Genomic DNA, 25,469 nt, shown 5'->3' with positions numbered 1-25,469 from the left:
TATAAAATAAAACCTTTGATAAAACCTAATGTATTAAATTGTCCTAAATATATTAATAGTGGTATTGTTAAGGATAACTTGAAACAGAAATTTTTATTAAATTACATAATCATATCTGTATTATCTGCAGTTTTTATTAGAAGTTGTATTACTTCAAACCCATTAATTTCCTCTCTGCTCCCTCCCTCCCTCGGTCCACTTGCCATGTTTCTCATTGTTTAGAATAGCACATACTTACTCTAGTTGTCAGAAGAAAATGTCTACAGACTTTTTGTGTTTCTAGTCATAGTATCTTATTTTCAGCTGGTCTGTTCAAATGTTAAAGAGAAAAACAGCTGCTGACTCTGATTGCCATTTGGAAATAATCAAAGGAGACAGCTGGGGGTTGTAGCTTTTTATCTGCGGGTTCAGATTTGACCTCTTTCTCTTCTGTGACCCTCAGTCTTATTTCTTTTCAAGGATTGTTTCAAGTTACTTTTTAAACCTTTTACTAGACACTTCTTTGTCTTACTAAACAGCATATTTGTAAGGCTTGGGGTCTCTTTTGATGTGGTCAAAAGGCTCTTATTAATATTTAGTTGTAGGGAAATGTTTTTAAAATTTTATTATATCATTTCCTTTAGTTCCTGGTATTATTACACTCAATTTCTTACCTTTTCCTTGTTAATAATTTTCTTTAATTTCCTCTTTAGAATTTGCAGTTGATTTAGTAATATTAAACTTTCTATTTTAACTGTCTGCTTTGTATATCTACAAGGAGTTATATCTATTTTTATTTTGTTAAAAAGTAGTTATAACAAAGAGCAGATCCAAAATTTGTTTGATTTGCAGGTCATGCAATTTTGGGAGGGAGGAGCTTTTTAAGAAAAAGAATATGACAAAATGCACACAAAATTAGGGGTAGGGTCTTGAAGGAACCTGTGTGGATGAGTGGGCATAAAGTTTGAGCTTCAGTAGTTTTTGGTAAATTCACCTCTGTTTACCAAAATTGAGGATATGGATGAATGAATCAAACTTTGCTTTTGTAAAAGGGTGCTCGCAGGGATTTAGAACATCCATTTATCTTTGATCTGCGCAACTATGGTCTTTTTGGTGACCTCGCAGGAGACGTGGGTTGTCTGGTGTGCAGTAGTCCTTCATTTCAGCGGCTGCTTCCTGCTGGACATACGGAGTAAGTGGTGAACAAGAAAGACCTAAATCCTGCCTTCCTAGCGTTTCATGTCTGATGGGAAAGACTGTTGGTAACATGTAATTTGTGTGGTCATTAGATCAAACAATGTGTGAATGAGGAAAGGCTTATTCATAAATAGTAAATGAGTAGTTGTGAGGTCTCCATTCTTCTCTCAATATGTCACTATTAATTCCTATCCAGTTTTCCATATTTTTATCACTTTTTGGCCAGAATTACCATGTGTTTTTAACATATTACTCTCATCAGATCATTTCTGAACCTTTAAACTTGTAATGGTCTTCCACTGTTTTCAGTATAAAGTAATTTTTTTTCTAGCATTGTTTTCATGCTGATTGTCCTTTGTAGGCTTTCTCACTCAAAAACTCCAGTTATCTTCAAAGGCTAGGCAGGTGCCAAAAGGTTATCCCAGAGCAGTGGTTCTCAACCATGGCTGTTGATAGAATCAAGAGAGGTTTTAAAAGTCAAAACCAAGAACAGAACCCCATCCCCCAACCCTAGATTTTGATTTAATTGGTGGGGACAGGACCTAGGCATCAGTGTTTTTAGTGTACGTGCTGCCAAAGCGAGCACCAGACATCAGTGTTTTTAAAAAATGCTTTTCAGGTATTTGAAGGCACCATCAGAAATGAGGACCATTCCTGGATCTAGGATCCAGGATCTAGGGAAACCTTTTGTACCATTATTTTCTGTCTGAAATTTCCCCTTTTGTTCTGTCTACCTACCCTGCTACTCAGCTTCAAAGCCTGTCTGCATACCTGTGCTTTCAGGTATGCTGTCAGCTTCATACCGTACCTATTAGTGAAGATCTTCCTGACTGTTTTGGCTTATCCTATACTAGTTTCTCTAGCCTCGGAATTCATACTATTTAATAACTTTATGCTACTCATTTCGCAATTAGTTGCATATTGCCTCATAAACTTTCTTATTTCAGTAGCCATCTTTATTCTTTGTTTTTTTCACTTACATTTGTGTGTATTTTTTAAACTCTTAACTGGCTTTCAGCTGCTGAGGGACAGTGTGCAGACCATTGTGTTTCCGTAATAGAGTGCTGTACATAGAGGTGGATATAAGCATTTTCTGGACAACTGAGATAGCACGGTTCGGAATTTGAACCATGGCACGTAAAGTGTTAAATAACCTCCATGAAAAGGAAACCGGGCCTATTCATTTGAGCAGCAGTAGCTGCATCAAAATAATGTTCTCTTCAGCCAGTCACTGGATTACAGTGTGTACATCTGTAGATTTCTAAATTATAATCATCTTCCGAGCCTCCATTTTAAGTGGTTCAGAACTACCATTCTTTACCATTTATGGTGAGTGATGGACTCCCTAGGTTATTTAGCTCTGATTGTTTATTTATCAAGCAGCGGGGTGATAGGCACTTGATTTGCCCTCTGTAAAGAAATCACCAGGTATTTTGCAGGGTTAAAAATGAAAATGTCCTCCATGTCCAGGGAAGGTAACATAAATGCTCAGTTGTAAATGATCAGGAATAGTTTGGCCCTTGGCTCTACTTCTAGAGTTGTTCATTTTACAAAGTATGTCCACTGCCCATGAAATGAAAAATTCTTGATTTTGACATTAAAGTAGAGCAGGGATTTTCAATTAGTGTGCCGTAAGAACTTTTAAAATATGCAGTACCTGACTGTTTAGTTAGGGGTGCTGATCTCTTTTTCCCTTTAATTTAACAATTAAAAAATGACAACAGCCAACACAACAATAGCTGTCTGATGGGAATGAAACAAAATTATACTTATTTTTTGTCAGGTCAGCAAAAAATGTGATACATTTTTGGTGTGCCACAGAACTTTAGTAATTAGTTTATATGCGCCATGAGATGAAAAAGGTTGAAATCATTGGAGTAGACCAAAAGCATTCTTTATGTTGTTCTGTTATAAATAGTGTAGCTTTTGGTGAGTTTTAGAGCCATAATTTGATGGAACTTTTGTGTTCAGAGGAAACGTGCAGTGATGGGGCACCACTTCATATTCTTCTTTGTGTCACATATTAAGAGTTTCTGTTTTGAAGTTAATAAGTTCTTGTGTGTTTATTTAGATTACTTACCTAGAAATTAAGGTTACTAGTATCCTAATTGGAGGGGAGGGATGATAAATATGCTTACAGACTGTAATGTTAGGATCGTAATATTTATAGCAATGAACACTTATAATAGAATTGTATTTTTTTAGCCCTGGCTGGTATAGCTCAGTGGATTGAGCGTGGGCTGTGAACCAAAGGGTCACCAGTTCGAATTCCCAGTCAGGGCACATGCCTGGGTTGCAGGCCAGGTCCCCAGTTGGGGCCACGTGAGAGGCATCCACACATTGATGTTCCTCTCTCTTTTTCTCCCTCCCTTCCCCTCTGTCTAAACATAAATAAATAAAATTTTTTAAAAATTGTATTTTTATAGTAAGTATTTCTTATGGTAGGCTTTACATGATTCTGTATGGGTTTGTTTCTTTTGACTTAAATTTTACTTTCTTTTCAGCTACCACCACTTTTTTTAGCTTTTCCTAGCTTCTAATTTCCTCCAAAACAAGAAAAGTTTATAAAACCACATAGCATAGCATTAGTAATTTTATAAAGTTACACATGTTCGTGAATAGTTGCTGATTGCTGAATAAGAATCAAACAGTTTTTTTCCACAGCATACTAGTGTTGCAGAACTTTGATATCTTTAGGCATGTTTATTTTATAATGCTACTGTAAAAGACGACTTTACCTGATTTTTTTTGTAAGGAGTGTGTTTTTTGTGTGGGTTTCAGTTCACATGTGTTACTTTTTAATGTGGAAGTTATTATCAAGCTCAGCATCTTAAGTTTTTGGAACGAATACAGTTCAAGTCAAGCAGCCTGAGGGTATTACCAGAGGTGGGTAAAATGCTGGTTCGCTCCTTTGGTTTAAGCTCCTCCTTTGGATTCTCCAGGTTCAGTTGACACTTTATACTTACCTGTCCACTGAATTCATCGGGACTGTCAACATCTACAATGCCATCCGGAGGGTCGGGACGGTGCTCCTCATCATGCACGCCCTGAAGTACTATTACTGGGCGGCGAATCCTCAGGATCGCAGTGGTATCACCCCGAAAGGACTAGGTACGTTTCCTGTGTCCATATGTCATGTTATGTATATGGCGAGTCAGGATTTTTTCTTTTTTTTTAAACCAATACTGTTGTAGTATAATGGAAATTTTTGTAAATTTCATCATGGCAAAATTTTCTTTTAATCTATTGATTATATTGATGTTTGTCCTAAATCGTGACCACCCAAGGTTAATAACTTGCTACTTTTATTTAAAAAATGCTACTTTTGCCGGTGTGAGTTGTTTTGGGAGCACCTATGACCAGAATGATTGTTTGAAGTCACCGAAAACGAGAAGGAAGTCTACATAGTAACTGGCGTTGATGCTGGTGCCAGTTGTCACAGTGAGATCGTTGAAAACAGTGTTTTGGGGGAGATGGAGTTTTCTTGCAGAAGTAGGGAATATCTGCTTCTAATAAATAGTGTAATGAAGTCACAACATTTCAGTAATTATTTTCCTGCGTAATCAAGAAACTAAATGACTTGAAGTCTAATGTTCATTTGTAATGTCAGGAGTTCATGGAAAGGGTCAAAATAAAAATGTTGGCAATTGGTGGCTCTTTTGATTGTAAGTATTGCAGGACCTGCTTCAAACTGCCTTACATCATAAAAGGGAGTTAGTCAGTTTGTGTAATCTGGTCGTTTCCGTACAACTGGGTGCGGGGCTCAGACTGTGGCTCTGGGCAACGGTTTGTCTCTCTCCATTTCCAGCTCTTCTTTGTGGGCTTTTTCATGTATTCTCTCCCTTTGTAGTACCAAGCAGCCACTTCACCTTCACATTTTCACAACTTTGAATCCAGCAGAAGACCATGTGCCCGTATTGAGCATTTCCAGAAAAAGTCTCTTTTAGTGTTTTTGTTGCTCATTGGCTCTGATTGCATTATGTGCCCATCATTGTGGCAGCTACGCATCAGCTTGCCCAGGTGCTGAGCCCTTCCCACCTCCGAAACACACGGTCCGAGAGTGAGGGTGGGTTCCGTCCCTTGATAAAAACTGTGGGCCTTGCTTGAAATTGGGAACCGGATGCTGGAGAGTCAAACATCCGTTCTGATTGTACTCAAAGGCTTTGGCTCTTCAGTGTAGAAAGATACTATAGAAAGATAAGGCTTCATATTTGTATAGTACTTCTTTTTATTCCTTTCAAAGTAGGCTTGATTTATTCTCAGAGAATGTGCTGTCTACAACTTAAGAGAGTTGTGAGGACACACACAAGTAATACGATCTCCCTGAGCTGGCAAGGTTGTGGTGGATCTAGAACGAGGTAATAATTTCCTGACGACTGTTTCATGGTGCCGTCGGTGTATCATGTCCTGTCCTGGGCATTGGTGTTTTATTCCGGCCTTGATTGTGTAATAGATCAGTGACATTGGGAAAGTCTGAGACTTCAAGTGAGAGAGATGGACCAACTTTATAATTCTATTGTAACTCTGTAACCTATTCTTTGTCTAGGAATTGTCATGTGGAACAGATTTTCAACAATTTTCTTGAACTTTTAATTGATCAGTTCAAGGTCATGGTGGTCTTAATGCTTTGGTGGTCTAGGAACTAGTTGTAAATAATGATTACTGGGGGGAAAATTGCAGAAAACAGGTACTCACTTAGGATCTTAGAACAATGGGTGTTTGGTTTCAAAGCTTTCTGGGAATTATATGTTTGAGACATGAAAATTGACTTTAATGTGAGCCATGTGTGACCAAGGACTTACTCGAGAAGAGAAGTCAGAGGTATTCAACATAATGTTTCACTTCTTCCTGAGTGATACTGTGTTGAGTTGTGCTTTTGAGATTTTTGGATTAGCTTACAACAATGGTAACAGTAGAGAAAAAGGTTTTTTTCTACTAAACTCACATAAAAGTTTAGATTTTTCTTTTTCTGGGAAACTTATGTTGCCATAGTATCATTCTGAGAGTCTTTTAAAACTAAATGAGTGCCTATTATTGGATACAAAATTTGTTACCTCACTATTATATTCTGAAATTCCTTTGATAATATTTAAAGATTTCTTCGTGGTAGTGTGAGCAGAGCCGATTTTGTGTAACTGGAGCATTGTGTACACAGTTGTGCCTGCGACTGAATGCTGGTCTTTCTAGAGCATAAGGCTCCCGAGGATACTGACCTTTATATTCTTATAAATAAGTGGAAAAACTATGGGGAATGCAAATTTTATACTTAGCTTTGTGGTCTTTGAAATACTAAGTATGTGTATATATATGTATTTTTTTTTAAAGATGGACCACGACCTACTCAAAAAGAAATACTTTCTCTAAGAGCATTCTTATTGATGTTCATTAAGCAATTAGTGATGAGGGTGAGTTCATCTCTATTCTCCTAAAGCATGTGTGTATTGTAACTTGTAATTTCAGATAAAATACGATCTTGGTTTATTTGCTCTGTTACCAGGGTTATACATTGGAAAATACTTCGAAAGATATTATCACGTTTGTTTTTGATAATTGTGATAGGTGTTATATGAAAGTCTGTAGCAGTTCAGGTGTGCTCATTCTTTCATTAGGCAGCTATTTGCTGTTTCTGATCTGTCCCTGGCAATGCTTGATGCAGTGGTCAGCAAAGCTTCTCAAGGTTTTAGTTTAGGGAGCCCCTTATACCTGGCATTCATGTTTGGAGGGATAATTTTCCTGTATAAATATACCAGATAGGTGTGTCAGCCTTTAGAGATGACTATAGTTTGTCTAATTTTATTCTACTATAGATAGAGTAAAACTCAATATTATTTTTAAGGAAGGTGTTTTGGTTTATATTATAAGATGGCAATACATAAATGTACTGGTTGCCAATGTTTTATTCAGTATTTTTTAAAAGATTTAATTTATTTTTAGAGAGGGGAAGGGAAGGAGAAAGAGAAATACCAATGTGTGCTTGCCTCTCAAGCACCCCCCACTGGACACCTGGCCTACAGCCTCGGCATGTGCCCTGACTGGGAATCTAACCGGTGACCCTTTGGGTATCAATCCTCTGAGCCACACCAGCCAGGGCTTATTCAGTATTTTTTATAGCATTTTATTTCTTACTCTTTACAATTTAATGCTTTATTAGTTGTTATATAATGTTACAGTGAGTTGATTTAATTTTTAGTGTATATTGCAGACTCAGATACATTTCATTTATTTAAAGATTTATCTTTTAAATTGACTTTATTGTTGTGTGTTTTTGTTTCGTAATTATCTTATTGTTTTTTGAGAGTGCACCTTTGTTTTATGGTTAATAATTGATAGACTAGGCTGAAAATTTCATACTGTTTTTATTTAGAAGTCTACTCTTTTTCTCAGTGAAATTACTTCTTAATTTTTAATGCCTAACATTTTTAACTTGGTAATTTTAGAAACTTTATTTTACTTTCCAAATTTAATAGAAAAGCTGTGTTCTGTATTTAGAGGAGTGATGGGTATGGATAATACTGTTTTCTTTATCATTAATTACTGTATTTGGCTTGCTTACTTCAGGATTCGGTAGCTTTATTAGATAGGTTATCATATTGTATAAGGTACCAAAACCAGGATACTGATATCAGACCTCTTCTGATGTCTGCAGTCTTGAAAACTGTGTGTCTTTAGTGTATCCTCAGTTTTTATTTCAGATTTAGTTTCTATATTACATTATCTTTTTGAATTTACGGCATCTGAACATGTTGACAAATCGTATGTGTATATTTCCATTAAAAAGTTTTTTAATATGCAAATTTAAGATACTTGTTCCTGTTTTTAAAGGATTCTGGAGTGAAGGAGGATGAACTACAGGCCATTCTTAACTACCTGCTCACTATGCATGAGGTGACATTTGACTTTTATGTTTCGGGATTTCTTTTTCTTCATGCTGTATTACAGGCTTTGTTTTTAAGTTAAAAAGTTGTCTTTCATTAATGATACACCTCTAATGGGGAACAAATGTATCTTGGAACTAAATGTTAGCAACCTTCATAGAAATATCCTTTATTAACATAAGAGGGCTCAGAGAAATATCATGAAAGGCTTTAAAAGTGTTAACATTCATTAAAAAAGAAATTTAAAAAAATTTAAAAAGTGTTAACATTAGACCTTAACTAAACTATGAAGTGTATCAAAGAATACTTTTAGTGTATTTCCAGGAACCAGTGTAACAAATGAAAAAACAGGTCCCAAAAATGAGTAAAAGTAACTGAATTTTAAAATTCCCAAGACAGTCTTCCTGTTGATTTTGCATGACTGTTCAGTTAAACAACTCATTGTAATGGGGCTTAAAATTATGTGGTTGAAGAGCAGGTTGATATGTATGGGTTTTTTTCCTTTTTAGCCTTGGGGAAATGTAATATTTGCAAGATGCAGTCTAACCCAAAAATTTGATTAAATGTGTTTTAAATAAGTAAATTTTAGAAATTGGAATGTTATATAAAACACACATTTTCAATAATTTACCTTATGTTATAATTCATGTTTTGTTAATAAGTATCTGTTGCAGTATGAAATAATGCCCTCTTTAATCATTAATAAATGAGAGACATTGTTGGGACCCATCTTTGTTAATTGGGGCAGAAAAAAATAGATTAAATTTCTCAGTGGGATTATTTTTGGCTCAGACATTGATGATTGTGATTTCTTTTTACTGTAGAGTTGGGCATTCAGTTTTTAGATTTTCTTGATCCAGTCTAACAGTTGGAGATTTTCAGTTGCACGTCCTAGTAATATGTTGTTATATGTGATTTTGATTTTTATTAACCTTAAGGGACAAAAGTAATTTGTGAAAGAGAAACTGGAAGTCACAGTGACCTTGTCTTTTCTGTGAATCCATTCAGGGATCTTTTGGTTCCTTCATATAACACTTTTCCAAAGTCTCAGTGCTCCAGCTGTAGATTACTTAGCATGTAGAGGATTAGGTCCGCAAGTAGCTGTCGTAAGTTTTCACTTATGCGACAATTCAAAAGCAGTGAGTGGAACCTGGATGCAGGGCAGCAGAGACAGCCAACTGCTGTTTCCGTACCTCTGTGGTCAGTATGGCCTAAGCTGGCCCAATGATAAGCATACATACTGAAGTATTCAGCAACAGTTGTGAAGAATTTTCTTGAAATTTTTTAAACTCAGAATTCATATATGATCCTGTGCTATTCTGTAAATGTTAGCAAGTTACATAACACACAGTAGTATGTTAACTCAGTAAACATTCATTGATGTCTATACCTTTAATGCTGACAGTAGATAATAATGTGAGAACCATCCAATCACCATTGCCCCAAAGGCCGTCTTTTGGAAACAGTTTCTTGAGAGGTTCAGTGAATGGTTCTCACTGAACGGTTCGGGTCAGTTTTAGGATGCGGTGCATCATGTGTTGCCCCCCGCACTACTGCCAGAGTCACTGCATCTGTTGTCTGTTGAAGGCTCTGCCGTCTTGCTATAGTTAAAAGAACAACATAGTTTCCCCAATTTCTTGGTGTATAATTTTCCTTTAAAAAATCCTGTTAGGTTAATATCTGTAGAGTATGTTTTAGGAAATCTTGATCTAGTGTGAGACAGGGGGGTCAAACTCATTTTCACTGGGGCCACATCAGCCTCGCAGTTGCCTTCAAAGGGCTGAATGTAATTTTAGGGCTGTATAAATGTAACTGCTCCTTAATGAGAGGGAAGGAGTTTGGCGCTGCCGCCAGGTAGAAACAAGATGCCAGGCTGGATAAAACAAGGTGGAGGGCCGGATTTGGCCCTCGGGCCTTATGTTTGCCACCTGTGGTATAAGAGGCATTTTATTTCTTTATTAAGAAATTATTTGACTATTTGGTTTTGTGTACTTTCAGTTGTACAGATGAACAGATATATGTAAACCAATTTAAAACAAGTATATGTTATATATGCCTACTTATTTTTTGAAGTTGAAATTTCTGTTTTTAGAAGTATTCAGTGTTCAAATAAGTTATTTTTTTCTATAAAGTTTTTTCTGAAATGATTTTAGGATGACAATCTAATGGATGTCCTACAGCTGCTTGTCGCATTAATGTCAGAGCACCCTAACTCTATGATACCTGCTTTTGACCAGAGGAACGGGTTACGGTAAGAACTCAGTGTATCAAGGCTTCCCACACATTTAATACCAGTGATTCATTGGAATATGATAGAGTCTTAGATATGCAAGCAATACTGGATCTTTTTTTAAACTTAGTTATTAAACGTTGAAATTTTTACATAGAAGCATATTTGAAGTCTTAACATTTTAAGATAATCATGTTTCTGATTTTTTTCTAAGTGTTTATGAGGAAGGAAAGGCTATAATGAATTTATTGAACTTTGCTTATCCTCAAGTTTGGTATTATACTCAAATTTTGTTATACTTTGCCACATTGAAATCTATAGACTGTGGCTGAATGACCTTAGATTTTTTTTAAGAATTAGATTACTTTGTAATTTTTGAGACTTGAATATGAAATTTACTTTCACATTCATTTGCCTTTTAAATCCTTTTATAAAATACATTTTATTTTTGATTAGCATTCATTGTCATCATTGCCATTTATTTTCCTGTTTTCTTTCATGATGATGATATCTCACAAATACAAATATATGCTACCATTAAACAATGATTTATTTGTATTGATGTAAAAAACGTTGGTAATCTGCAGCCCTGGGTGGTGTGGCTCAGTGGATTGAGCTCAGGCCTGAGAACCAAGGGACTGCAGTTCAATTCCCAGTCAGGGCACATGCCTGGGTTGTGGGGCAGTTCTCAGCAGGGAATGCACGAGAGGCAACCATACACTGAAATTTCTTTCCCTCTCTCCTTCCCTTCCCCGCTAAATATAAATAAAATCTTTTAAAATGTTGGTAATCTCCAAAGACCACTAATAAGCCTGTAACTCTCTCAAAGCCAGCTTTAGGCATTGCATTGCATATGTACATGCATGGAAAAGTTGCCATAGTTTCTAAATTTTCCAAATTGTTCTCATTTCTTGGTTTTCAGTAAAAGGGAAAATAGCTAGCATGGAACAGAGAAGTTTTTTTTGTAATACTTGACTGTTTTCTAAACATTTTACTGCAGTTTTATATTGACAATAAAACTGAGAGGGAGGTGCTGAGATTTCTCATCTACCTCCTGCTCCCTCAGAGGTATAGCTACCCACCCCCGTCATTGTGAACGTCCCCAACTAGAGGGGGACTGTTAACCTGTGTTGACGCATCATAGTCACACACAGTCTGTGGCTCCCTCTTGCTGTTACACATTCTGTGGAGTTTTGACAAATGTATGATGAAATGTATCTGTAATGAGGGTGTCATGTGGAGTATTTCCACTGCCCTAAAAATCTCCTGTGCTCTATTTATCTTCCTTGCCCTCCCCTGTATCTCCATGTCCTGTCTCCATAGTTTTAATGTCTTCATGGTTTTTCATTTTCCAGAACATATAAATACTTGGAATCATACAATAGCCTTTTCAAATTGGCTTCTTTCACTTAGTAATATCCATTTCAAGTTCCTCCATGTCTTTTCATGGCTTGATAGTTTATTTCTTTTGAGGTTGAGTAATATTCTGTTATTTGAATGTATACAGTTGATCCATTTGTGTTCTGAAGGACATCTTGGTTGCTTGCAAGTTTTGACAATTGTATATAAAGCTACTTAAAATGTGCATGTGTGGATGTAAGTTTTCAGCTCCTTTGGGTAAATACCAGTGAGTACCTAAGCATTTCAGTTTTCGGGTACTAATGTAAATGCTGTTATGCTTTTAATTTCACATTACACTTGTTTATTGTTGGTAGATAGGAAAGCAGTTGACTGTCACGGTCACATTCTACAACCTGGCTGTAATCACTTTTCAGTTCCAGGATTTTTGTTGCTTCATTCTAGATTTTCTGCATAGGTGGCTATGCCATTTGTGAACAAACTTTTATGTGTTCCTTCTCGATCTGTGTACCGTTTTTTCCCTTTTCTTGTTTTATTGCATCAGTGAGAATTTCTAATATGATGTTGGAGAGGAGAGGCGGGAGGGGGGCATCCTTGTCTGGTACCTGATCTTATTGGGAAAGTTTCAAGTTTTTTCCTTTTAAGTATACGTTATCTGTAGGGTTTTTGTAGATAAGTCTGTTAAGTTCCCTGTATTTCTAGTTTAGAGTTTTTAACATGAATGGGTGTAGGATTTTAGCATATAGTTTTTCTACATCTTCTGATATGATCAGTAATTTTTCTTACCTGTTCACCTAATGGATTACATTAATTAATTTTTAAATGTTGGACTAGCCTTGCATACCTGAGATAATAAATCTCACTTAGTCATGGAATATAATTCTTTTAGATTTGAATATTTTTTGAGGATTTTTTAAATCTTTTGAGAGATACTACTGGTTTGTAGTTTTCCTGCAACGCCTTTTTCTGGTAACGGTGCCTCACAGAACGGGTTCGGAAGTATTTCTGCTGTTTCTGTGAAGGGTATTGTGGAGCATCGGTGTAAGTTCTTTCTTAAATATTTGGTAGAATTTACCAGTGAGTCCATCTGGCTTGGTTCTTTCCATTTTGGACCATTACTAATTATTTATTCAGTATTTTGGTAAATAAAAGCCTATTCAGAGCATCTCTTTTTTTCTTTGAGTTTTGGCAGATTGCATGTTTCAAGGAATTGGTCTCTTTAATCTAGATTACAGAATTTGTGGGCCTAGTTATTCATAGTGTTTTGAAATTATCCTTTATATATCCATGGGATCTGTAGTGATAGCTCCTTTTTCATTTCCGATGTTAATAAATTGTGTCCTCTGTCTCTTTTTCTTAAGCTGACCTAGCTTATTGATTATATTATCATTTTAAAGAACCACGTTTTGGTTTTGTTGATTTTCTCTATTGATTTACTGTGTACAGTTTTGTTGATTTGCAGTCTATTACATCTTACTTACTTACTTACTTTGGAGTCAGTTTTACCCACTTTTTCTAGTTTCCTCGGGTGGGTTACTGATTTTAAGCTCTTCGTTTCCAGTATGTGCTTTCAGTGCTGGAAGTTTTCCTTTAAAGCATAGCATTTGCTGTGTGGACTCGTATAAGTTGTGTTTTTGTTTTAATTTAGTTGAAAATAATTTTAATATTTCTTGAGATTTCTTCTTTTATCTACATGTTATTTAGAAGTGTGTTGTTTAAACTCCATTATTTTGGAATTTTGGAGCCTGTTTCTGTCATTGACTTATAGTTTAATTCTACTGTGGTCTGAGAGCAACCAGTATATAATTTCTAGTCTTTACATTTGTTTAGGTGTGTTTTGTGGCCCCAAATGTGGTCTACTTGGTGAATGTTCTGTGTGAGCTTGAGAAAAATGTACATTCTGCTGTTGTAAGTAGTCTATAGGTAGCAGTTCTATCCAGTTGAGTGATAGTATTGTTGAATTCACCGATGTCCTTACCGATTTTCTGCCTGCTGAGGCCTGTCCATTTCTGGGAAACTGATGTTGAAGTCTCTAACTATGATAGTGAGTTCACCTACTTCTCCTCACATACTCTTACACTTTATTGTTAGGCACACGCATGTTAAGGATTAACATTTCTTCTTGGATAATTGTCACCTTTATCATTACTTAATTCTCTTCCTTATCCCTGATAATTTTACTAACTTTGAGGCTTTCTCTGTCTGAAATTAATATAGCTATTTCTGCTTTCTTTTGATAAGTGTTAGCATGGTATATTTTTCTCCATTCACTTCTAATTTATATGTTTCTTTATATTTACAGTGGGTTTTTCTTAAACAATGATTTTTTAAAAGATTTTATTTATTTTTAGAGAGAGAGGAAGGGAAGGAGAAAGAGGGAGAGGAACATTGATGTTTGAGAGAAACATCGATTGCTTGCTTCTTGCATGCCCCCATGGGGGATTTGGCCTGCAACCCAGGCATGTGCCCTGACTGGGTATTGAACTGGCGACCTTTAGATTCTCAGGCCAGCACTCAGTCCACTGAGCCACACCAGCCGGGGCTAAACTGGGTTTTTGAAGACAACCTATAGTGGAGAAGTGTTTTAAAATGTTACAAGTGTATATGAAATACACCCATAACTTACTTGAAATTAGATTTATAATATAGGACTATGAAAATTTTACATATATTTGAAATGTTTTCTTTTGAGTAATATACTTGGAGTAATTTGTTTTTTAATTCATTCAGCGTTATCTATAAACTTTTGGCATCAACAAGTGAAGGAATCCGAGTGCAAGCTCTCAAGGCCATGGGCTATTTTTTAAAACACCTGGCCCCAAAGTGAGTATGCGTGAATTCTAAAATGGACTGTAGTATATTACTTACTTATTTTGCACTAAGTAGTCTCTCTTTTCTCTATTTTTATTCAGAAAATGCTCTATAAATTTAATCTCATTTCTAAACATTAAAGATAAAGAGGGAACAGGAGTATGTTATTGTTTATGAAAATTATTTAAATTTTCTATTTTTGTTCAATATGGGAACACATTTGTATAAATTGAATTCTAGATACAGTGGAGACTTCATTTCAGGTGACTTGTTCATCATTTCCTTTCTCTGTGTTATAAAAACTACCATATTAACTTGGATGTTTGTCCCATAATGTGCTTTGCTATATGTATGATTAAAAACTAAAACTTCCATTCTTTTCTCTTAGCTGGATGCAGCCGTTCATATCTTAGCTATTGTTCTTCGTACCAGGGTTGGTTTATTCTGAAAAATAACCATTTTGGTGGTAGAAAAATGTTGTTACACTGTAGTGTTTCCGTTGAATACCTGGCTGCCTGTAAATACAGTTTTATTCTAACACAGGCACAGTGACTTACTGGGTTATTATCTGTCTCTCTTTCCACATGGCAGCAACTGTTGAATTGTTGCTTCAGAGACCATATGGTCTCCAAAGCGGAAAATGTTACTGTCTAGCCATTTTCAAAAAAAAAAAAAAAAATTGACGATCCAGATGTAGAATTAAATTTTGTAATTCTTCAGTTTTCATATTCTTGCTTGGAAGTTTAGTTTAGTATATTTATCTTTATGGTATTCATTTTATGAATTTCTTTTGCCTTTTCCTCTGCATTGTTTTTCTCTTTAACCACATACTCAGCTTTAGGTCATCGCCCCTAGTGGAGCTCATTCAGCTCAGTGCCGACGGAGCAGCAGCTGGTTAATATACAGCTGCTGTGAAGGTTTCAGTGAAGATTTTTGCAGTGTTGTGGCGTAGCTAGTCTTACACTTTTCTTCTTAAATTTTAGCTGTGCTTAAATTGTACTTTGTATTTCTCTCTTTAAAGATTTTGTGGCCTTGTAAGTCCTAGGTCAACGAAAGTTGGGAGAGTTACTGAGTTGGAATTTGTTGGTAATGTGAAAAACATTTTGGTGTCTCCGTCATTCATACAACATAGTGCATAGACTGTGCCTTTGACGCTTCTTTCTATGTCGTCACAGAAGAAAAGCTGAGGTCATGCTTGGACATGGATTGTTCTCCCTGTTAGCTGAGAGACTCATGCTCCACACGAATTTAATCACAATGACCACATACAACGTCCTGTTTGAGGTAGGAATAGCTAGAAGTTGACTTCACTGATTTCTTATGGAAATGCCTGTATAATTGAGTTGATGGCATATAGATGAAATAAGATCACTTAGGTTTGACATACAATTTTGAAATTCATCAAATAATATGTGGCTGCATCTCGATCTATTAATATATGAATTATTAAGGAAACAGCATTTTTAAGTATTTACTCCGTTGTATTGACTATTTGATGTCTCATTTATGGTCCAATAAAAACAGTTAAAATGTTGAAATCGTTTAATATGATGCAGAGGATGTTTACTGTGATAATATTGGACTGTATGAATTCATGTTGATATTGTACTTAGAGTTCTTTAACAGTGATGGCAGTACAGTGATCATGATAATGCTCTCTGTTGTTTTATATCTGTAGATTCTTATAGAACAGATTTGTACGCAAGTGGTCCACAAACAGCATCCAGATCCTGATTCTTCGGTGAAGATACAAAATCCTCGTATGTATTTAAATATTTTTTCACTTTTGTTTTTCTTTATTGAGCTATGGTGTAAGTTCAGGTGTTTAACCTGATGATAAATTTAGTATATGAATATATTGTAAAATATTTACTACAGTAAGGCTAGTTAATGCATTTGTCCCTTCACAGTTGAAATTTTTTGTGTGTATGTGTGGTGGAAACTTTTAAGATTATTCTCTTAAAAACTTTCAAGTGTACAGCCCAGTTTTGTTAACCGTGGTCACCATGTGTATATGACATCTTCAGAATGTCACCCAGTAACTGGATGTTCGTATCCTGTGAGTGAAGCACCATCACCTGTTGGTGCCCAGTCCCTCCTTTTTATGCTTCCACTGTGAAAAACCTTAGGTTAATGTTGAAAACACATTGAAGAATATTTCATTACAGGTAGTGATACAATATTAGTTTTATTTATGTTTGATGTTGAATTTAACTTGAGATTGACCTTAGGCTATGTGGGAATGTTTATATAGAGATTTGGAAGAATTACATGCATAAGATCTTAATGTAATGTATGTTCAGATGATCAGTAAGTTTTCATTGCACTATTTAGTAATGTCAGGCTAAATTATGTGAACCATGGGGGTGGCTTTCATTTTGAATTACTGTCAGTTTAAGAACACCAAGTTTGAAATTGAAAACTACCTACTTTGTTGTTTATGAACTTAGTGTGCCTCGCAGTTTAACTTAGAATTCTAAAGAACTTGTACAAAGTGTACATTTTCCATCTTGCTTTTTTAAAGATTACTGACATTAAAGTAACTGGTTTGTAGCGCTTTGAAATTTAATGACTTTTTGTATGGTGAGTTGTGTTTGTGGAACTCTATTTCAGTATTAGATTTAGAAACACATACATGTCTCCGAAGTTTAATTTCTCTGAAGAGAAAGAGAGGGAGAGAAACATGGATATACAGTTGGTTGCCTCTCACAGGCCCCCAACTGGGGACCTCGCCTGCAACCCAGGCGAGTGCCCTTAGACGACCTTTCAGTTTGCAGGACAGTGCTCAACCCCCTGAGCCAGGGCACCTGTATTTTCTTAAATGGTACCTCACAACAGTATAGCTTAAAAGGAGTGGCTATGATGGTGATGGTCACCATCGTTGTAATTGTTGTTTAGGTAGAGAAATTTTAGATTTTCATTAGAAGAATTAAGAAATTGCTCCCCAATATCATTAATAGTATGGTAAAGTATCAACATGTTTGTTCTTTTGAACTTACTGCTTCAGAATCACCAAAAACTTTGGCAAAGGCTGGCTTAGGATTTCTAAATGTTTATTGACTGATTGATTTTAGGGAGAGACAGGAAGGGAGAGAGGGAAGGGGTAGATGGAGGGAGGAAGAGAGAGAGAGAGAGAGAGAGGTATTTGTTTTTCCACCTATTTATTCGTTCATTGGTTGATTCTTGTATGTGTCCTGATTGGGGATCAAACCTGCAACCTTGGCGTGTTGGGATGCCAAGGTCTGACCAACGGGGCTGTACCCAATGGGGCTACCTGGCCATGGAGAATTTCTGATTGAAGGGCAGAAAAAGAGCTTCCCAGATAAGAATAAAGAAGTTCATCATCACAAAACCATTATTATATGAACTGTTAAAGGGACTTAAGAAAAAGATCAAAACTATGAACAATAAAATGGCAATAATACATATCTATCAACAACTGAATCTAAAAAACAAACTAAGCAAACAAGAAGAACAGGGACAGAATCACGGATATGGAGGGTGTTTGGTGATTGCCAGATGGGAGGGAGCTATGGGGGAATGGGTGAGGAGGTGAGGGGGTTAGGAAATACAAACTGGTAGTTACAGATCAGCCATGGGGATGTAAAGCACAGTATAGGAAATGGGGCAGCTGAAAAACTCATATGCATGACAGAGGGATCTGAGCAGTGGTGTGGGGATTGCCTGAGGGAGTGGGGGGGTGCTGGGTGGAGGGGGAAAAGGGGGAGAGATTGGAACAATTGTAATAGCATAATCACCAATAAATATAATTTAAAAAATCGTTAATTGGGTAAAAATTTGTATTTAATTGTAAATTCAGAGTTATAGTTCTTTTTAAAAGTTCTTTAAGTACATATTTTAAATTTCTTTTTTAAAGATCAGAATAAGAAATTTAAGGCACCAATATCACTCCAATAAATGCAATAAAAATTAAAAATGGTTATCTTAAAAAAATTTAGCATTATAATTAAGACCATTATAATAGTAATTTTGTTTTTATTTTTTTAGAGTATTGAATAGTTAGTATCCTTTGGGCATTTTGGTATCTAATTTTATTTTTTAAAGTATGGAAGAAAATCTTGACATCTTATAAAATTCATGATGAGCCCTGGCAGGTGTGGCTCAGTTGGTTGGAGCATTCTCTAGTAAGCAACAGGTTCAATTCCCAGTCAGGGTGCGTACCTAGGTTGTGGGGCCTCCGGTGCGGGCAAGCCCCAGTCCAGGTGTGTCTGGGAGGCAGCCAAATGATGATCCGCTCCTTTATGGATGTTTTTCTCTCTCCCCTCTTCTGCCTTCCCCCTCTCTCTACAAGCAGTGAAAAACTGTCCTTAGGTGAGGATAAAAAATTGTTTTTTAAATTCATGATGATAAAGAAAAGGGTAGGTGCATAAATTTTGTTGAAGTGGTGAATTTCATCTTTTTCCCTGATGTTTTTGATTATAGTGTTTTTAAAGAAGATCAGCACTACTAATTGGCAGAGAGTAGGGAGAGTTGTTAGTATTTTTACTATCCTTTAATTTGTTCATAATTTAACTTGATTTATTATAACCTTTTAAAATGTGTCTTTTAACATCCTAATGGTGAAATTAAAATTCTTGTTTGTGGATGCTTGCAAATAAACGTATTGTCACTGTTTTTGGCAGATGATTATTTTTTTTCAAGAACACGAAAGAGGATGTTTTTAGTACACATTTATGTCAGGGGGATGAAACAAATTGCAATATATTGATGATCTTCCATCATGAAATGTTTATAGTTTTTTTTTTTACTAATTTATGAATTGCCTTTCAGAGATACTAAAAGTAATTGCAACCCTACTTCGAAATTCTCCGCAGTGCCCTGAGAGCATGGAAGTACGCAGAGCCTTTCTTTCTGACATGATTAAACTTTTTAATAACAGTAGAGAAAACAGAAGGTGAGCATATGAGAAAGTATTTATTTGCAGTATTCAGGTCTAGGTTTGAATAAGCCCATTTGTCTAACAAAAATTGCTTTAAAATAACACTGTGAAATGAATTTTCCATGTGCTTTTTTCATTAAGGGTATGCGAATAGTGTACCATATAGTTAAATTGAGTTTTCATGACCACATTCTTTAATTGTTTCAATGCCTAGATGAAGGTGGGTGTCGTGTTTCTTTTGTTTTGAACTTTTCACTTTTTAGAATGCTTTCAGATGATTTAAGTAATTGAGAATCCTCTTGTAATTTTTAGGAGCTTGCTACAGTGTTCTGTGTGGCAAGAGTGGATGCTTTCTCTCTGCTTCTTTAATCCTAAAAATTCTGATGAGCAAAAGATAACGGAAATGGTATATGCCATATTCAGAATCCTGCTTTACCATGCAGTCAAGTATGAGTGGGGTGGCTGGCGTGTGTGGGTAGACACCTTATCAATTACGCATTCGAAGGTAAGTCTCTTTATGGAAGTGTTTTTAGCATTTTAAATGTTTAAATGTCTATAATTTTGAGTTTTACTCATTTGAACACTTTATATATTTAAAGTTAAGGGAAAAAAGGCAGGTTATTCTCTGAAAGTCAAATGAACAATTACAACAGGAAATAAAAAATATAAAGTATTTCCAATTTTTTCAGAAACAACTTTTTTTTCAAATGTCATTTTTATGTGTGTTTAACTTAAAGTGAAACCTCATGAAACAGAGTATTATTCAGTACACATTTTCAGGTCTGGTACTCTGAATTTATAGTGGTTTGGAGCTTTGGACACAAGGTGGCGCAGTATATTCAAAGATGAGCAGTTGCTTCCCTAGAAGTGGTTCGGGAAACCAAAATCTGTGGCTGAGGTTTGCCCTTTGATAGTCTTTCAGCCAGTTAAAAAAAATCACTTTGGAAGAGTCTCCTAATCTATTTTTTAAAAACTAAAGCCACTGTAAGTTATTTTTGTGTAACTTTTGTTTAAATTTTTTAATGAAATATTCTAGGCATACAAAAAGGTTTGAGTGATAATCTACTTACCACTGTTTATGAAGTTAGGTTCCTTATTCCGATTGCTTTGTGTACCAGTTTAGCCTCCCTCTTCCTCCTCTAACCTGGATTTGGTATTTTTTTTAATTTCTATGTCTTATGTATACTTTTAACAACATATATATAACTCTAAACAAGAATTCTATTTTGAATGTTTATGCCTAACATAAGTGATATAGAGTGCATTTTCTGGTCACTTCTGGTTTTTACTTGTTTGAGGTTTGTTCACATTGAACCACATACTCATGTTCCTTTTCTCCGCTGCACCGTGTTCCATGGTGTGACTTTGCCCATTTGCCAGATGATGAGCATTTGTGATATATCTTGTATATATTTGGAAGTTTCTCCCTCTGCATATTCCTGGAAGTAGAATTACTGACTTTTAAGATGTAGGTGTTGAACATTGTAAGATAATCGAAATTCTTTTCCAGATTGGTGTATCAGTTCTCATTGCTTCATATTATCTCATCACTTGGTATGGCTGGAGTTTGAACAGTTTGCTAATTGGATACATTTTGAATGCTATACCACCATAATACTAATTTGCATTTTTCTTGTTGCTTTGTGGGAGTTCTTTATATATGCTTGGTCTTAGTGATTTATTAGCTATGTTGTTTATGAATGTCTTCTGCCAGTCTGTGGCTTATCCATTTCAGGAGTTTTATGGTATTTGTCTTCTGAGGAAATTTTATATTTCAAATAATGTAGTAAAATTTTTTCTTGTATGGTTTATGCTTTTGGTATTTTTAAGAACTCTTTCTATATTCAGAAGGAATATAAATATATAATTATATTATAAATTGAGTAGAAGGAACTGAAATGTTAAATTTGGTATGTCTTTAAATGTTTCATTTTATTGACTATTATAGTTATTACTCTGGTGTATTTTGCCATTGTATTGGAACACATTGTCAGTTCTTAAACATGCGGTTCTTATGTGTTTGAATACTTTTACGTGTTTGAACGTACCTAAGATTTACTCACTCTGCCGTTTTCTCCCTCACGGAGAGGAAGGTGCACTACTAGCATAAGGTGTTACCAAGACATCTTAGATTGGAAATATCACCCTAAAAATTTATGTTTGAGAACAATTCAGTGCTAAATAATAAAAACATGTGATTTTATAAAATCACATTTGCCTGACATCAGCCAAATTTGGCCTGACCTGGTTCTGAAAATAAAGTTTCATTGAAACACAGCTACTCCCATATATATAAAGTAATTTATATATATTCTGTGGCTGCTGTCATGCTACACATGTTGAGTATTTGCAACAGAAACTATCTGGCTCCCAAGCCTGAAATATTCACTGTTTGGTTCTTTGCAGAAACTGTGTACCACCTCCTGTCTAACTGTATTTAGTTTGCGCTGACGCCCAGCTATTCTGGTTTCCATTGTAGTGGGCTGCAGGAAGCTGGACTGATTCTTCTGTTAGGACTGTTCCCACTTTATAAACACCCATGGGAAAAATAGGTTGAGTTTGGGCCTCCTATGCATATACATTGGGATTGGATTTCAGATCTATCAGGGGGGATTGTAGGTTAGGGAAGTGCCAGTATAAATTAGATTTTTCAGATTTTCTAAACAGTGAATGTTGAGTCAGTACTTTTGTAGATGCTGTAATTGTCCAAGTCCTTAGGATGGCTAGCGAGGGGAATCCAACCTTCCAAGAAGGAATCCCTAACGTGTAGCCTGAAGACCGTGGGAGCCCAGGAGACCTTTTCAGGGAGCGTGTGAGGCCTTCCTTGCCTGGCTGCAGATCTGTTTGAGGGTGGATTTCTTATAATACTTCCATCAAAACAGTGCAGTCCGCTAGATTGATACAAAGTAGATATTAGAATGCAACAGTCTTCTATTAAGCAGTAATTTAAAGAGATACAAATGTGAAATAACACTTTTCTCATTATTTTGAAAAACTCATTTTTCAAAAATATTTTTAACATAATGATTTACTGTTAATAAATTATAAATATCTTAATTGTGTACTATTTTTAGTTTTAATTTCTAATATGATAAGTAGTAATAGATATATACCATATAAATAAAAGATGTTTGTGGGGACTTAGTACTGTTTAAGAGTATAAAGGGTCGTAAGACCAAAAAGCTTGAGAACTGCTGAAGCCATAGGGGTTTTGGGGGCCAACACTGTGGTCTCGTTGAAGTTCCCATCTACAAAATAAAGGGGTTGGACCAGGAGGTGTCTGAGGTGCTTCTGAGCGGTTCTGACTAAATATTTATACCTGGTTACCAGTTCGTTTGTGTAAGCAATGAGGAGAGCATGGAATCATGGAGACAGGATAGTTCTGGGTTTAAATTCTGACCTGTAATAATTTTTAGTTGTGTAAACTTAGGCAAGTTGTTCAACCTAACAGTCAAGGTCTGATCTAAAAATGGTAAGTGTGTATCTGTTTGTGTAATTGAGATTCAGAGTTAATGAGTGAAATTATAAAAATAGAATTAAATACTCAATGACTTTTCCTTTGTTATAGCTCTGTCCTTTATCTTATTAATCCTTGTGTTGCCCCAGTCCCTTCATGTGTGCTATGAATACAACTTTTAAAATAGTTACAGCCACAGTAATATGTGTAGTATTTATGTTATGAAGCAGCGATTTTCAATCTTTTTCATCTCATGGCGCACACAAACTAATTACTAAAATTCCGCGGGACACCAAAAAATGTATCATTTGCTGATCTGATAAAAAATGTGTATAATTTTGATTCATTCATAGTGGACAACTACTGTTGTGTTGCTGGTGTCGTTTTTTAACTTGACAGACTAAGGGAAAAGGGGCCAGTGCTCCTAATAGGCGGTATTGCCCACCGGTTGGAAGTCACTGCTGAGGGGTTTTGTGAAGGAGGACCTGTGACTGTCCAGCGGGAGGGCTGCCCTGTGGTTCTCTTGTCCCCCGCATCCCTGCTCCCTTCAAACCCAATTCGTACTTCGGGTTTTGTGGGTATCATTTCCTTCTTAAAAAAGTCAAAAGGGTATTACTGAATAATGTTATTTATTGTTGCCTGTTTGTTTTATGAAAATGACATCATACTATTGAATTCTTCTGTGACAGTCTTTTTCTGTCAAACCTTATGTTTTTAGGGTTTTTAAAAATTGTTACCTATAGCTTTGGTTCCTTCATTTTCACTGTTGTGAATAGCTCAGGTGCTCAGAGGCAGTGGTTTTAATAGAGTTGTCATTTTCATACTGTGGCTCACAGTAAATTATTGTGAACAGGTGTGCATGTCCGCACACCCCTCTCCCTCCACAAACTTGAAACAGAGGTTCCATGATACAGTATTTACTCTTATTAAACTGGGTATGTAGTGATGTAGTCGTCCTTTTTTCTTTTTCATTTAAAATTGCTGCTAACACCCTAGTAAGAGATTCCATGTTTTGCCAATGGAATTATCCTCAATTTGAAAAGCACTGCTATATATAAGTAGGAGTAGAATTGTTACTCTCTAACCCCGATAGTGTTAGGTTTCTTATTTTTGTAAAGTTTTGTTTTTTATCTACTCTGAACTTTTAAAAATGATTTCTAATTCTTCATACATGTCCATATCACTTCTACTCTGGATATTTCTAATGGTTAGTAACCTTAGGTATTATTTTCCTCTAGATTTATTAAGCTAAAAATAACTTATATAATGTTAACTCCATAAACATTTTGTTCTTACCTTCTTAGAAAAAAAATAAGATTTTTTTTTTTGCAAAATAATTTCTACCTGATCTTTGACTTTTCCCTCAGAAAAAAATGTATTTCCTACCTAACCTACTATTTCACTCGACCAAAAAATCTCCTGTCTGACTGTATTGGTTCTGGTCTTTCTAACATGTATCATACTTTGTTAAATCTTTGTTTTTCCTCATTCACAGCTTACACTTTTTGTTTCTTTGTACCTACCCAAATCCTTTATATTTTTCAGGATTTTGCTAGTTAAAGCACTTCTATGTGACAGTTTTTGGTAAGCCAGGGCGATGTCATTCTCTACGAATTCACAGCACTTAATTTTCTCCTGCTGTCTCTTTAAGTGTCTCTCCTGCCCTCCCTGCCAGTGCCTTCCTTCCCCCTCTTCTTTCCCCTCTTTTCTCTTGCCTCCTCTCTTTCCCAACCTGCGACTAATCCATCTTCCACACCCCCTTCCCTGGCTACTGGCACTGACTGGCTGCTCTCCATCACTGCCTAGCTGGCTGTCTCCCTCTGCTTGTTCTCTTTCTCTTCTTTTAGCCACTTTCCTGTTCCTCTACGTCTTTTTCTCCTATTTTCTCTCCAACGTCGCTTCATCCATTCCCAGCCATTTGCCTTATTCCTTTCCCCAACATACCTCTTTTTTCCTGTTTGTTCTGAGCTTAGCAAATCTGGGTCTGTTTTGTCTCTGCTTTCCTTCCCCCTCCTTGGTTGGTCAGACATGCCGTGGACTCTCTAATTTATTTTCACACTGTCTAGTTGCCCACCTCTTTTTTCCCTTTTCTATCCTTTATCTTTTCTTTTTATCTTCCTTTCCACTTCTCTCCTTCTTCTTAGGAATAACTGTGTCATGTCATGAAGAACAGCAGTAATGAGTAATATAGAAAAGGTAAACTAGCATTTAATCGTGTATGATTCTGGAATACCTCTCATACTACATATTACTAGTTAGAAGTGATTTCTTATTTTGGCTGTTAATTGTAAGCTCCTATTAGCAGGGATGACAGGTTTTATGCTTCTTCATGTCTCCCATAGAATGGTGCATAGTGCTGAGTACTTGGCAGCTGCTCATTAAACATTCGTTGCAGGAAGGAGAAGGAAGAACCACATCATCATTGTTTGGGGCTGTTTGGTTCAACTGTCACGTGGCACCATGCCACCCCACGTGTGCCTTAGTGTCTCATTCTTCTCTTGCCAGTGTTCCATGAAACAGCTGCAGAAGCTTCCTTAAGAATTATTTATTTATTTTTAGAAAGAGGGGGAGGGAGGGAGGAAAGGAGGGAGGGAGAGAAGCATCAGTGTGTGGTTGCCTCTCAAGGGCCCCCTACTGGGGACCTTGCCCACAGCCCAGGCA

General features: G+C 36.1%; 1 protein-coding gene across 1 annotated transcript in view; it reads left to right on the top strand.

The window, feature by feature from the left end:
• The window catches only part of LRBA (LPS responsive beige-like anchor protein), a 526,673-nt gene that overhangs the window by 68,825 nt on the left and 432,379 nt on the right, over nt 1–25,469 (top strand). The window contains exons 14-22 of the mRNA XM_037141420.2: nt 4,119–4,287; nt 6,502–6,581; nt 7,999–8,061; nt 10,205–10,302; nt 14,371–14,463; nt 15,627–15,735; nt 16,130–16,211; nt 19,243–19,366; nt 19,664–19,856. Of these exons, the coding sequence (XP_036997315.2) occupies nt 4,119–4,287; nt 6,502–6,581; nt 7,999–8,061; nt 10,205–10,302; nt 14,371–14,463; nt 15,627–15,735; nt 16,130–16,211; nt 19,243–19,366; nt 19,664–19,856 (1,011 nt within the window). The remainder of the gene's footprint in view (nt 1–4,118; nt 4,288–6,501; nt 6,582–7,998; nt 8,062–10,204; nt 10,303–14,370; nt 14,464–15,626; nt 15,736–16,129; nt 16,212–19,242; nt 19,367–19,663; nt 19,857–25,469) is intronic.

This window comes from Artibeus jamaicensis, unplaced genomic scaffold (genome assembly GCF_021234435.1).
Source record: "Artibeus jamaicensis isolate MK-2021 breed Jamaican fruit bat unplaced genomic scaffold, CSHL_Jam_final scaffold_537, whole genome shotgun sequence".
Taxonomy (NCBI): domain Eukaryota; kingdom Metazoa; phylum Chordata; class Mammalia; order Chiroptera; family Phyllostomidae; genus Artibeus; species Artibeus jamaicensis.
The sequence above is the reverse complement of the archived record's forward strand: the minus strand, read 5'-3'. Positions and strand labels throughout refer to the sequence as shown.